The following is a 12,971-nucleotide window of genomic DNA, read 5'->3' as shown; positions in this document are numbered from 1 at the left end:
GGAGGAGAGATGCGGCGCAGCGCCGAGCGGAGGGCCGGGCGTAAAGCACCGTGGAGAATACCGACCAAACACTGGATGGCCCCCACAGCAAATCAGCGTGACAGAGGGGCGCGCGCGCGCGCGCACACACACACACACACACACACACACACACACACACACACACACACACACAAGCGTTTTTAGTGTCACACCAGCGTGTTTCTAAATATTTCTATATCCAGGGTTGTGTCGGCTCTGCACTCCTGCACAGTTCATTGAGATGCAGGATGAATGAAAATGCACCTATAAATAAAGCCATCACCTATAACCTGTGGACCAGCACCGTTATCAGGTGTGTGGGCCGCACACATGGAGCTGATGGACACCTTCTTGCTGACAATCACACAGCCTTCACCTTGTTGATGATTCAGGACTGTTCAGTGAACTCTTCAGACAGTAAACCACACACTCATTTGGTGTGACCTGAGATGAAGACTTGGCCACCCAGTCATATGAATGTGAACCAAGGCTGGATTACTAAAATGACATGGTGGGCCACTGCTGTAGGGTCCAAGGCCCCCACATGCCCCAGTGGTCCTCATCCACAGTGTGTCAGCTGACTCTTGATGAACTGCACTTCTGTCAAAGAACTTGCACCATAGATCACAATGTAAACAGGATGGTGTGCTGCGCTTGCCTAATGTGGTGGCCCTGTCTTGTAGAGGGGCTCGTGTGTCTGTATCTGCAGAAGATTTAAGGCTGGAGCTTAGTTCATGCCCCCATGCTGCATTTTCTTATAAAGGAATCTTAATCATCTGCTATTTGGCACACAATAACACAGGAGATTCTCTTTTTGTCCCGCTGTAGGAGTACTGTTGGGTTCTGCCATCTCTGGGCACAAATTGTGATCATGAGAACAGTGGAGAGGATCATTGGTGCCTCTCTTCCGTCTCTGATGGACATCTACAGCCAATGCTGCATCAGCAGAGGACATCACCATCCCTGTCCCTGGCTGTTCTCTCTCCTGCCATCAGGGAAAAGGTACAGGAGCATTTGCTTCAGGACCACAAGACCGCTTAATAGCTGTTTCTCCACAGCGATCAGACTGCTGAAACATAACAGGCACTGAGGTTTCAGTTTCTACAGTAAAGTGCATACTAACACCGAAGGCCTCCACATAAACCACTACTGACCCAAAAGCACAAGACAAGTCGGCGCTGATAAACTCAAAACCATATAAATAAGCCACAGAAGTTTGGGGAGGAGCGATGAAACAAAACTGGAACTTTTCAGGTCTGTGGATCAGCAGTATGTCTGGAGGAGGAAGAATGAGGCAGATGCTGAAAAGAACCCCCTGCCTACAGTGAAGCATGGTGGTGGGTCTGTGATGTTCTCTGGCTGCTTTGCTTCTTCTGGCTCTGGAAACCTGCAGCATTTGGAGGACAAGATGGATTCAATGAAGTGTCAGGAAATCCAGGAGAAAACCTCATGCTGTCTGTGAGGAAGCTGAAGCTCGGCTGTCACTGGACCTTCTAATGAGACAGTGATTCCAAACATACCTCAAAGTCCACCAGGACTTCAGAAAAAGTCCTGGAAGATACTGGAGTGGCCGTCACAGTCACCTGATTTGAATCCCACAGAAAACCTCTGGTGGGATTTGAAGAACCCAAGAATATTAGAGAGCTGGAGGCTGGTGCCCATGAGGAATGGGCTCAGATCCCTCAGGCTGTCAGAACCTGGTGTCTGTCTATGCATCACGTTTGCAGCAGGTCATAACAGCAAAGGGTGCTCTGCTGAGTACTGAAGATGCTTGGCAGGAAGGGGTTGAATAATTTTGAGACTGCAGTAGTCATTAAAAGTGATGTACTTTATATATGATGCGCTAAAAGTTTCTTCATGGTTTGCTTGTTGCGTTTTTCCAGCCAACTTCATCGTTTAATGTTTCCAGTCTAAAGCAATTAAAAACTTTAGTGACAGCATTTTTCCTGAAGACTATGCAAGTCAGAAGCCCAGTGAGTACACTGTACTGTATATTACCATGTAAATTACCATGTCTGAATATTACCACCTGTATATTGCCTGCATATAATCTGTATTATACCTAGCTTGACTAGTTCTTTTGAACTTCTCATCTGCTCCGTCAGCGTCATAGATGTCTGAGTAAAACCTTGAAGAGAAAAGATAAAGTGACCAAGAGAGCTGCGTCCAGGCTTTGTTGTAGGAGTGGTGAGAGGCTGGGTCGACCATGGACATTCAGAGCACCATCATGTAGCTGTTGTGGAGTTTAGAAAATGTGTTATTTCTGCCATGTGATGCCTGTTGCAGAGAGTCGTTTCTGCTTTTGACTGACTTCCTGTCATCAGCAGTAATGCTCCCTTTCTGCTGTCTGCGTTTCAGCTCCGTAGCACCTGTGGGGATTTCTGACCTTTTTGTAGCACGCATGCAGGGCGATAACGGGGATGATGTCAGATGCTTCCTGCCACCTTATCACAGCCCTCATCGGCTCACAGAGGCAGACATGGAGGCTGCATCCTGTGTGGGACTTCTATGTACGAGTCAGTGTGACAGTGAAGGCAGAGCATCCTCAGTGTGACAGAACAGCAGCTCACACACACACACACACACACACACACCGAATAAGAAAACAACCAGACATGTTGTTCCTGCTCCTGTGTTTGCTCCTCTGGACTCAGATGGAAGGTGAGTCATCAGTACCAGTAAGTAGACTTATTGCTATGTTTATATTGAGTAGTTAATAAAACAATGGCAACATTTCTTTTAAGAAAAACTAGTTTCTAGTAGTTCTAGTTGGTTCTATGATGGTCATTGGTGACCTCATTATTTGCTGCACTAACACAATAACAGTCAAGCTACTGCATACTGATAAAAAAGATTCCCTGCTCACTGAATAGTTATTAGAACAGTGTGTGTGTAGGGGAGATCTAACATGCTTGGATACCACTACACTACCCTCGGGGTTAAATGCATTACACATGCAGTATATTTCAACATAATATCAGACAAAGATAACCTGAGTAAATACAAAAAGCAGTTTTTAAATGATTTCATTTATTACGGGAAAAAAATCTATCCAAACCAACCTGGCCCTCTGTGAAAAAGGAATTGCCCCCTACACCTAATGAGTCTTTCACATCGCTGTGGAGGAATTTTGGCCCACTCTTCTTTGCAGAATTGTTTTAATTCAGCCACACTGGAGGGTTTTGGAGCATGAACGGCCTGTTTAAGGTCATGCCACAGCATCTCAATCGGATTTAAGTCCGGACTTGGACTAGGCCGCTCCAAAACCTTCATTTTGTTTTTATTTTGAGCCATTCAGAGGTGGACTTGCTGGTGTGCTTCGGATCATTGTCCTGCTGCATAACCCAAGTGCGCTTGAGCTTAAGGTCACGAACTGATGGCCGGACATTCTCCTTCAGGATTTTCTGGTAGAGCAGAGAATTCATGGTTCCATCAATTATGGCAAGTCGTCGAGGTCCTGAAGCAGCAAAGCAGCCCCAGACCATCACACTAAAACCATTTTGTATTTACTCAGGTTATCTTTGTCTGATATTAACATTTGTTTGCTGATCTGAAACATGTAAGTGTGACACAGAAACAGAAGAAATCTGTAAGGGGGAAAATACTTCTTCACAGCACTGTATGTATGTTAAATATACAGTCAAATACCCTTGTGCCACTGGTTCAGCTCCTGCTGCTGTTCATCCTGGCTCAGTGTCACAGTCCAATCTACTGATGTACTCACATTCAGACACCCCTCCTCATCATTCAGTCCTTCTAACCTGCAAAACTCTAGTTCTAATGTGTTTGACTCAAATCAGCTGACAGGAAAACATCAAAGTGCTCCAGAAGCTTGTGAAACATGATACAACCTGAATGGCCCCATGCTGTGTGTGTGTGTGTGTGTGTGTGTGTGTGTGTGTGTGTGAGACAGCGCCCCCTGTAGATGGGTGTGTTGGAGCCATTGTGAGCATCTCTGGAGGCAGCAGAGTTCTCCCAGCTGGAGCACACTTCAGCCTGAGCTGTGAGTTCACCTGTCTGAGCGCCCAGCATGTTCCTCAGCTGTGGAGGGACAGCGGACACCACCGGGTACTGCACTTGCTCCTCCTGTGTTCTTGAAACCACACATTTGTTTAGAGCGTTCGTTGTTCTTCCTGACCTAAGCGTGGTTTCCTCTGTCCCCCTGCTGTGCTGATGTGGACTCCTGGGTGTGTGCATGCACCGTGACATCACTGTCGGTGTTGGTGCACCTGAGGGTGCAGCCATGGGGGCTCAGAGCCGCCAGCCAGCGGGACAGAGACACACTGCTTTTGGTTCTACTGCTGGTGGGAGCGCCACAGTGTCTTGGCGTCACAGTAATGACTGGCTTCATCTCCTAGGCCGTGCCCCTTATCAATGTTACCTCTGCCCTCCCCAACCTGGTCCTGGTCCTGACGGTCAGCTCTGCCACTAAGGCAGACACTGGTTACTACTCCTGCATGACCCAGCCCCCGGACACCATCAGCCCCCAGGTGTTGATTCAAATCACAGGTGAGCAGTAGATGAGCGGCAGCAGAAACAATGACTGGTGATCAGAACTCTGCTCTAAACTGTGACTGAAACATCACTGAAACTGACTCATTTGCAGAGGAAACACCACCGCCCATGGCTCTGTGTGATGTCTGGCTGTGGTTACTCACCCACAGAGTCTTCAGTACATAAAAAGACATGACACAAATCTTAAGGTCAAACACAGACATGAAAGCTCTCTGAGTTTCACTGGATAGGATTGTTTTAATCACAATGTCATTCTCTTGATGACACTTTTATTTCAACGTCAAGTCTGACCTACTAATTAATAGGCTCACATTTCATCATATCACACATGACATCACTTCTATGAAATAAATGTGGCACTGGGAACAAAGCGGAATGAACTAAAAACAGGGAGGATGCATTTTGAAGTAGGGTCAAATAAAAAGTCTCCTTCTATAGAACCCAGTTATTATGAAAGTAAGAGTGATTCAATAATCCTCTGGGATATCTTCTTCTTATTTCACCATCATCTTTCATGTACACAGTGTTTTGATTTGACTGTTATGGAATGATTTATTGATTTAATGTTGAGCACCAACGATGAGGTGTCCCCTTTGCAGATAACCTGCCAACATCGACCCTGAACCCCCCAGCCAGCACCGCACGCTGTGACAGCAGCCAGCAGCTCAGCAGAGCAGCAGTACAAAGCTCACACGGTGATCATCATCATCATCATCATTATTATCATTATCATGAATGTTTGTTGGATGTGTGCTGACTGACCCCCAGTGTGTGTGACTGCTGCTGGGTTGTGATGCCCCTCAAAGTCAAAGTCAAAGTCAAAGTCAGCTTTATTTGTCAATTCTCCACATGTGCCATACATACAGAGGAATCGAGAAGACGTTTCTCACTATCCCACGGTAACAGAAAATTTAAACAAGAATAATAATAAGTGCACGTTTAAACAATAAAGTGCACGCAGATAGATTAAAGAGGCATAAAACTTAAATCTATGTATATATGTATTTTGTATGTACAGTAGCAGCATGATGTATTTTTACTTTAACAGTGCAAAAATAATAGTAGTGCAAAAAGACAGGGTTCAGAGTCGAGGGGGGCGCAGAGAGGAGGGAGTGGGAGAGTGGGGAGAGAGTTCAGCATCCTGACAGCCTGGTGTATGAAGCTGTTTGTGAGTCTGGTGGAGCGGGCACGGAGGCTCCGGTACCTTCTCCCTGAGGGCAGGAGGCTGAACAGATTGTGTACGGGGTGGCTGGCGTCGCTCACAATCATGGACGCTTTATGGGTGAGGCGGGTGGTGTATATGTCTTGCAGGGAGGGAAGTGGGGCACCAATGATCCTTCCAGCTGTGTTCACTATGCGCTACGGGGCTTTCCTGTTGTAGTCAGTGCAGCTCCCGCCCCACACAGTGACACAGCTGGTCAGGATGCTCTCGGTGGTGCCCCGGTAGAAAGTGTACATGATGGATGTGGGGGCTTTCACTGTTGTCTAGGTGAATGGTCCTAGACTACAGGACCGGGCTCAGCACTCCTCTTTTCATCTCCCAGCTCTGCTTCCAACTGGTTTTATGTAACTTGTTTCATGTCACAAGTCCAATCTTCATCCCTGTTTTTCTCTGTGTAGGTCTGCAGGGTCAGGTGTGGTTTTGGATCCTGCTGGGAAAAACAGCCATCCTCCTCCTCAGTTTGGCCTTCTTGGTTGCAAAATACAAGAAGGGATGAGGAGAGGAAAAGAAGAGAGGAGAGATGGCTCTGCGTCTCTCTCCAAACCAACGCTTTGCTTCTACCACTAACTTTTTCAGACTTCATTATATGTTCACGTGAGCCTTTTGTGGGCTTAGACTGAGTGAAGGGACACTGACAGCAGTGTTGTTAGTGGAGGTGGTGCCCCAGCAGGTCACCTGGTAGACCATGTACCATTAAGACTGAGTTCTCACTGCTGTGTCCTGTGTTTGAATCCAGCTCGGGCCCTTTGCAGCATGTCATCCCCTCTCTCTGCCTGTTTCCTGTCACTCTCAACTGTCAGTGTCCAATAAAGCAGAAGAAGCCAAAAAATAGTATTATTAGTGTTACTAGTTTTATTGGTGTTATTAGTGTTAGCAGTGTTATGAGTGTATATATAGTGTTATTAGTTTAGTTACTAGTGTTAATCTGCGATGCCAGGGTTCCATACACCCAGGACTCCACTTCAGCCTGTCGCCCGGCTTGCCATGCACCCGACCCCTGTAACGGCCCCTGTGAGCAGTGAGCCCACATGGCGGCGGCTCCACGTCATTCCTTCATGGATCCAGGCCTGGTCACTAGACACTCACCGGCGAGCTCCCCTCCCAGGTGTGGCTCCAGGAGGGGGCCCTGGTCTCCCTAACCCAGGCGAGGGTTAGCCTAAATGAAGCCCCCCCCCAGTCATATTAATACTCTCATACCTCCAGACTCTGGACGAGGAGGTGGAGCTGCTGCCATTTTCAATTCTAGTTTATTAATCAAGACCAAACCTAAACTTAACTATTATTCATTTGAAATGATATAAAATGTGTCTTTTTTTGGAAATCTACACATCATATTAAACAAATGGAATCACATGTGCAGAGTGGAGGGGGCTTTGAAAAAGTATTTTGGATGATAAATGTTAAACAAACTAAAATTAAAGACATCAGAACATCTAACTTTTATAAGTTCTGCAGCATGTTTGAGGTGACTAGTTGAACCTTTCCTGGATGGGGGGTGAGGTAAGGTAAGCTGTTCACTGTGTGGAACCAGGGAGACCACTTTTCTTTTGCTCCACTCCGGTCCAGGAGGTGGCGCTAAAGCACCTGTAAGCTGGTTTTACCTACCGTCCACCATTCAAACCATAAGAACGGGAGGCACGAGGAAGAGGATCCAGCATGGCGGCGCCCTGTGGCAGCGTTCACTGACCGGAAAGCAACGACTCAGGTCAGAAGATCTCCTGGAATCGTGGAGGCTCGATAAGGAAGTAAGAGCTCAACATGTTCCCAGAGACGGCCCAGTGTCTGAGGGCGGCCGCTCCGCTGTTTGGCCGGGTGTGCGCGCCCGGACGAGCTGCCGAAGGCCGTCAGCAGGCCCGCCGGCACTTCGCTGTGAGCCGCTGTCGGACAGCCAAGGTCCCCGCTCCGCGCAGGCCCCGGGAGAGAGTGCAGATCCCCGGGCTGGAGGCGGTCACCTACGGGGAAAGGATGCACTTTGTGCCGGGGCTGACGAAGCCCGTGAACCCGCGGTGGGAGCGGGACTACAAGGACCCAAGACATTACAAGGCCCCCCCCAGTCACGAGATGCCGCTGTACAAGGAGAAGCCGTGCCATGTGTACAACCAGAGGAGCAGCGCGCTGGAAGGTATGAGGCCCCCCCAGACAGGTGGTGCCCCCCAGTGAATGTAGTCCCGGTAACACAGGTGTGCACCTTCACCTGCATTTCAAATTACAGAACTTATGAGGGAATCACACCCCCGTCCTGTCAGGGGGGTTCAAGTCTGTCACCACTGTTCTGTTTGTGTCTGCCCACCTGTCTGTCTATCTGTCTGTCTGTCTCCAGTGAACAGTACTATAAACATTTAATGACCCCCCCCCCCCCCCCCCCCCCCCCCCCCCCCCCCCCGTCTCTGCCTCAGGGGTGCGTCAGGCTCTCTGGTTGACCAAAACCCAGCTGATCTCTGGTCTGCCGCCTCGGCTGCTCTCTTTGGCGGACGCTCCTGCCAATCAGATCCCAGATCAGGACGAACGCGTGCAGAATGCCATCAAACACGCCCGCTTCTGGGACTCCATAGAGGAGCGACCCGGCAAAGACAAATACAGGTACACTGACTGCTGTGGGACACTGTACCAGCTCCCAGACTCTGTAGCGTCACTGCATCGTCCAATAACACGAAGCACCAGACATTTCCAGAACATCTCCACCCTGTGATTTCTGTCTTTGTCCCAATAAATGGCCCAAACACGCCGAGTGGTCCTGATGCCTCTTGTCTGCTGACAGCGAGAACAGGAGTGGTGTTTTTACTCCCACAAAGCAGCTGTCCTAGCAGACGCTGTTGTGATTTGTCCTCCTCTAGAGCAGTAGACCGCCAGCCCCCCCCCTTATCAGAAGGGGTCCTGCTGCATGCAGGCTCTCCCCCTTCTTGAATCTGTTCCGCTCTCCTCACCTTTGCTGCTAAAGTCACTTTGTTGTTTGCTTCAGACGTCTTAACGTGTCAGAACCTCTGGCAGCCTGGTGCACATGTGTTGACTCCCTTTCCCCCCTCCCCCCTCTCCCCCCTCTCCTGCAGCACCTCTTTGCTCTTCAACCTGCTCCACCTGTGTGCCTCTCTACAGTCCAGTCACCCTGCCCTCGGGAGGAGGATGCTTGCTGAGAAATACTCGTTGGCAGCTTCATGGAAAAGAGGTAATAAAGGTTATGGTTTTGTGCGGTTTGTGCTCGCCACAGTGTCCCTGACGCCTGCACCAGAAGTGATGTCATGGCGGCTCTTGCATTGAACGTGAAGTGATCACAGCACTTGGCCACACACGTCTGAGTTGTAGCAACTAGTAGCACACTGCGAATGACTCTGAATGTCTCTGAACCAGCTGCTCTATACGACTCTGCTCAAGCCTGCCCGGCTGATTATTTCCTGCAGAGGCTGTCGTCAGTGTGACTACTGAGTACTGCTCTCTAACAGACTGCACCTTTACTCCATGTCTGCGCTCCAGGCGAGGACCTGCTCCAGGTCAGGGGTCAGAATGGTTTACTGCAGACCTGCATGGACCCTCTCCCACAGATTTCTGGGAAAGAGGAAGTGGGCAACACGGCAGATCATGTCCTGGAAACCTTCTATCCTGTGTCCCCCACCATCGACCTGCAGAAAGTGCACATGTACAAGGAGGAGGTGAACTGCTCAGGTGAGAAGACGTCCTGTCCTCGTGGTCCGACTGGGGTATGCTGGGGCTCAGTGTAGTAAAGGCTGTCACTCTTATCTAATCAGGTTTCAGGGAGGACTACCCTTACCCTCATGCACACACAGTCTACTTCGTGGGGGGAGCAGGTGCTGGCTGTAAGCTCCAGCCTGAACAGTTTAGAGCCAAGATGGTGATGTTCGCGTTTGGAAACGCTCTGGCCCGTGCTCACAGGCTGTACGGGGTAAGGACACACACGTTACACACAGCACATGTGAGCGTGTGAACATACTGTGTTATCAGGTGCTGGTCCACCGTCTGTGTCTCCATGACCCCCTCCTCTCTGTCTTTGACAGAGCCAGCCCCAGCGAGAACTAGATCGTCCTGTAACTGTACAGGCAGTCGGGACCAACGGGAGAATTTTCCAGTTTCTGGTTTTCCAGCTCAACACCACGGATCTATCAGGAGACGACGGCATCAAGAACCAGGTTAGTCCTTCTGGATTGGTCCATCCAGCCGTGCTGCTCTCATAAACACTCCATCCAGCTGCTGCCGAAATCCTACCGATGAATATACAGTGGGGCAAAAAAGTATTTAGTCAGCAACCAATTGTGCAAGTTCTCCCACTTAAAAAGATGAGAGAGGCCTGTAATTTTCATCATAGGTACACCTCAACTATGAGAGACAGAATGAGAAAAATGAAAAAAAATCCAGAAAATCACATTGTCTGATTTTTAAAGAATTTATTTGCAAATTATGGTGGAAAATAAGTATTTGGCCAATAACAATAGTTCATCTCAATACTTTGTTAAATACCCTTTGTTGGCAATGACAAAGGTCAAATGTTTTCTGTAAGTCTTCACAAGGTTTTCACACACTGTTCCTGGTATTTTGGCCCATTCCTCCATGCAGATCTCCTCTAGAGCAGTGATGTTTTGGGGCTGTTGCTGGGCAACACAGACTTTCAACTCCCTCCAAAGATTTTCTATGGGGCTGAGATCTGGAGACTGGCTAGGCCACTCCAGGACCTTGAAATGCTTCTTACGAAGCCACTCCTTCGTTGCCCGGGCGGTGTGTTTGGGATCATTGTCATGCTGAAAGACCCAGCCACGTTTCATCTTCAATGCCCTTGCTGATGGAAGGAGGTTTTCACTCAAAATCTCACGATGCATGGCCCCATTCATTCTTTCCTTTACACGGATCAGTCGTCCTGGTCCCTTTGCAGAAAAACAGCCCCAAAGCATGATGTTTCCACCCCCATGCTTCACAGTAGGTATGGTGTTCTTTGGATGCAACTCAGCATTCTTTCTCCTCCAAACACGACAAGTTGAGTTTTTACCAAAAAGTTCTATTTTGGTTTCATCTGACCATATGACATTCTCCCAATCCTCTTCTGGATCATCCAAATGCTCTCTAGCAAACTTCAGTCGGGCCTGGACATGTACTGGCTTAAGCAGGGGGACACGTCTGGCACTGCAGGATTTGAGTCCCTGGCGGCGTAGTGTGTTACTGATGGTAGCCTTTGTTACTTTGGTCCCAGCTCTCTGCAGGTCATTCACTAGGTCCCCCCGTGTGGTTCTGGGATTTTTGCTCACTGTTCTTGTGATCATTTTGACCCCACGGGGTGAGATCTTGCGTGGAGCCCCAGATGGAGGGAGATTATCAGTGGTCTTGTATGTCTTCCATTTTCTAATAATTGCTCCTACAGTTGATTTCTTCACACCAAGCTGCTTACCTATTGCAGATTCAGTCTTCCCAGCCTGGTGCAGGTCTACAATTTTGTTTCTGGTGTCCTTTGACAGCTCTTTGGTCTTGGCCATAGTGGAGTTTGGAGTGTGACTGTTTGAGGTTGTGGACAGGTGTCTTTTATACTGATAACGAGTTCAAACAGGTGCCATTAATACAGGTAACGAGTGGAGGACAGAGGAGCCTCTTAACTCTTTAACCTTCTGCTCAACCATATGGTAGAGCACATTTTGACTCACTATATCTTATTGAAAACATGTTTTACTTACGACATCTCAACCGTTTGGTAGAGGCCAATATTTCAAAAAATGTGGGGTCTGTTCATAAAAAAACATTGATTTTTTGTAATTAGTGCCCCAAGGAAATAAAATACATAAAGAATAAATTTTTTCATTGCTTTTTTCTTGGTGAGGACGTTAAAGGGTTAAAGAAGAAGTTACAGGTCTGTGAGAGCCAGAAATCTTGCTTGTTTGTAGGTGACCAAATACTTATTTTACCGGGGAATTTACCAATTAATTCATTAAAAATCCTACAAAGTGATTTCCTGGATTCTTTCCCCCCATTCTGTCTCTCATAGTTGAAGTGTACCTATGATGGAAATTACAGGCCTCTCTCATCTTTTTAAGTGGGAGAACTTGCACAATTGGTGGCTGACTAAAAACTTTTTTGCCCCACTGTATGTCACTCGTTTGTATGTCGGTGTATCATCTTTAAAGGGATTGTTTGCCATTTTGGGAAAATGACCAGAACAAGACCAGAACCCTTGGCACGTGTGTCGGCTGGTTGGAAATGCACACAAATGCCCCTGTCTGTTTCTCTCTATTCACCCCTGTCTGTCTCTCCTTGTCCACATGCAGGTGTGGCTGGACCCAGATGTCGAGCTCTATGAGTTTGCAAAAGTCCGACCACTCATCAGGAAGAAGCAAATTGAGGTAGGACAAAGATCGCTCTCTGTCTGTTGCTAACTGTAACGCCGAGCTCACTGTGACCTACAGCCGTGTGTGTGTGTCCTGCAGGTACCCGCTGGCCTGGCTGGATACAAGCCTGAAACATTCAGCAAGTTCCTGGCCCTGTACCTGCATGGAGCTGTGTAGGGCTGTGTTCTTCACCAACCACCTGTGTCTATGTCTATGTGTGTGTGTGTATATAGAGTTACCAGTCAAGTACTGAATGTGTGTGCTTCCTCCTTTCCTTTCAAACTGTCCAAACCTGGTTCACAGTATGTTTCACTGTCTAATAATACAATTTTTTTCATTCATTAATGTTATTATTATAGTTATAATAATATTTCACAAGGCTGAAGCAGCGACTGGACCATCATCGTTTGTTCACTCAATAAAAACAGTCATTGTAAATGTGTACCTGGGTGTGTTTATGCTTTACTGGTCACCACAGTGAAAATGAACACGGCTCAGATCCTTATCAGTTCTTTCATGTTGTCACACGTGTTCATCCTCACAGCTATTGTAACACAGTTGTACTGTGACGCAGTGCCAGGCTCCATTCAGGGACAAAATACTTGCATGTGATGGGACTATCAGCATGTGTGAGCATCTCGCATACTTTAGAGGTTGTGGCACAAGACTAAAACCTTAAGAAATCAATTAAACCCACAACGATAGCCACAATGATCGGGGTCTAAGCAGCTTATGAGCATTAGGATGCTTGTTTTCTTGTTTAATTGTCAAGAAGCAAAACTCTTATTTTTTGTAAAATCTTTACAAGTCTTTATTTATATAGCACCAATTCATAATTGGTTATAAGTGTCATCTCAAGATCCCAAGATCTCAAGATTTCCATAAAGAGCAGGCCTAGA

The 12,971-nt window shown here is 47.7% G+C and overlaps 1 protein-coding gene across 1 annotated transcript; it reads left to right on the top strand.

Annotated features, from left to right (window-relative positions):
• Positions 1-7,411: 7,411 nt before the first annotated feature.
• mrpl37 (mitochondrial ribosomal protein L37) lies at positions 7,412-12,516 on the top strand. The gene is made up of 8 exons (XM_070844638.1): positions 7,412-7,880; positions 8,155-8,338; positions 8,806-8,921; positions 9,227-9,415; positions 9,499-9,653; positions 9,766-9,897; positions 12,013-12,087; positions 12,172-12,516. Exons 1-8 carry the CDS (start codon positions 7,517-7,519, stop codon positions 12,247-12,249), a joined length of 1,293 nt encoding a protein of 430 aa, XP_070700739.1. The 5' UTR covers positions 7,412-7,516; the 3' UTR covers positions 12,250-12,516.
• The last annotated feature ends 455 nt before the right edge of the window (positions 12,517-12,971 follow it).

The sequence above is a fragment of the Pempheris klunzingeri genome, chromosome 15, assembly GCF_042242105.1.
Source record: "Pempheris klunzingeri isolate RE-2024b chromosome 15, fPemKlu1.hap1, whole genome shotgun sequence".
NCBI classification, from domain to species: Eukaryota; Metazoa; Chordata; class Actinopteri; order Acropomatiformes; family Pempheridae; genus Pempheris; species Pempheris klunzingeri.
This window is presented reverse-complemented; position numbering and strand designations above follow the sequence as displayed.

What these genes read in the sequence shown, in the direction of transcription:
- mrpl37 (XM_070844638.1), top strand. Translation starts at nt 7,517, where the DNA reads ATGTTCCCAGAGACGGCCCAGTGTCTGAGGGCGGCCGCTCCGCTGTTT. An exon ending in GGCAGCTTCATGGAAAAGAG is followed by an intron (nt 8,922 to 9,226) that starts GTAATAAAGGTT and finishes TCTGCGCTCCAG; the next exon opens with GCGAGGACCTGCTCCAGGTC. An exon ending in ACGACGGCATCAAGAACCAG is followed by an intron (nt 9,898 to 12,012) that starts GTTAGTCCTTCT and finishes GTCCACATGCAG; the next exon opens with GTGTGGCTGGACCCAGATGT.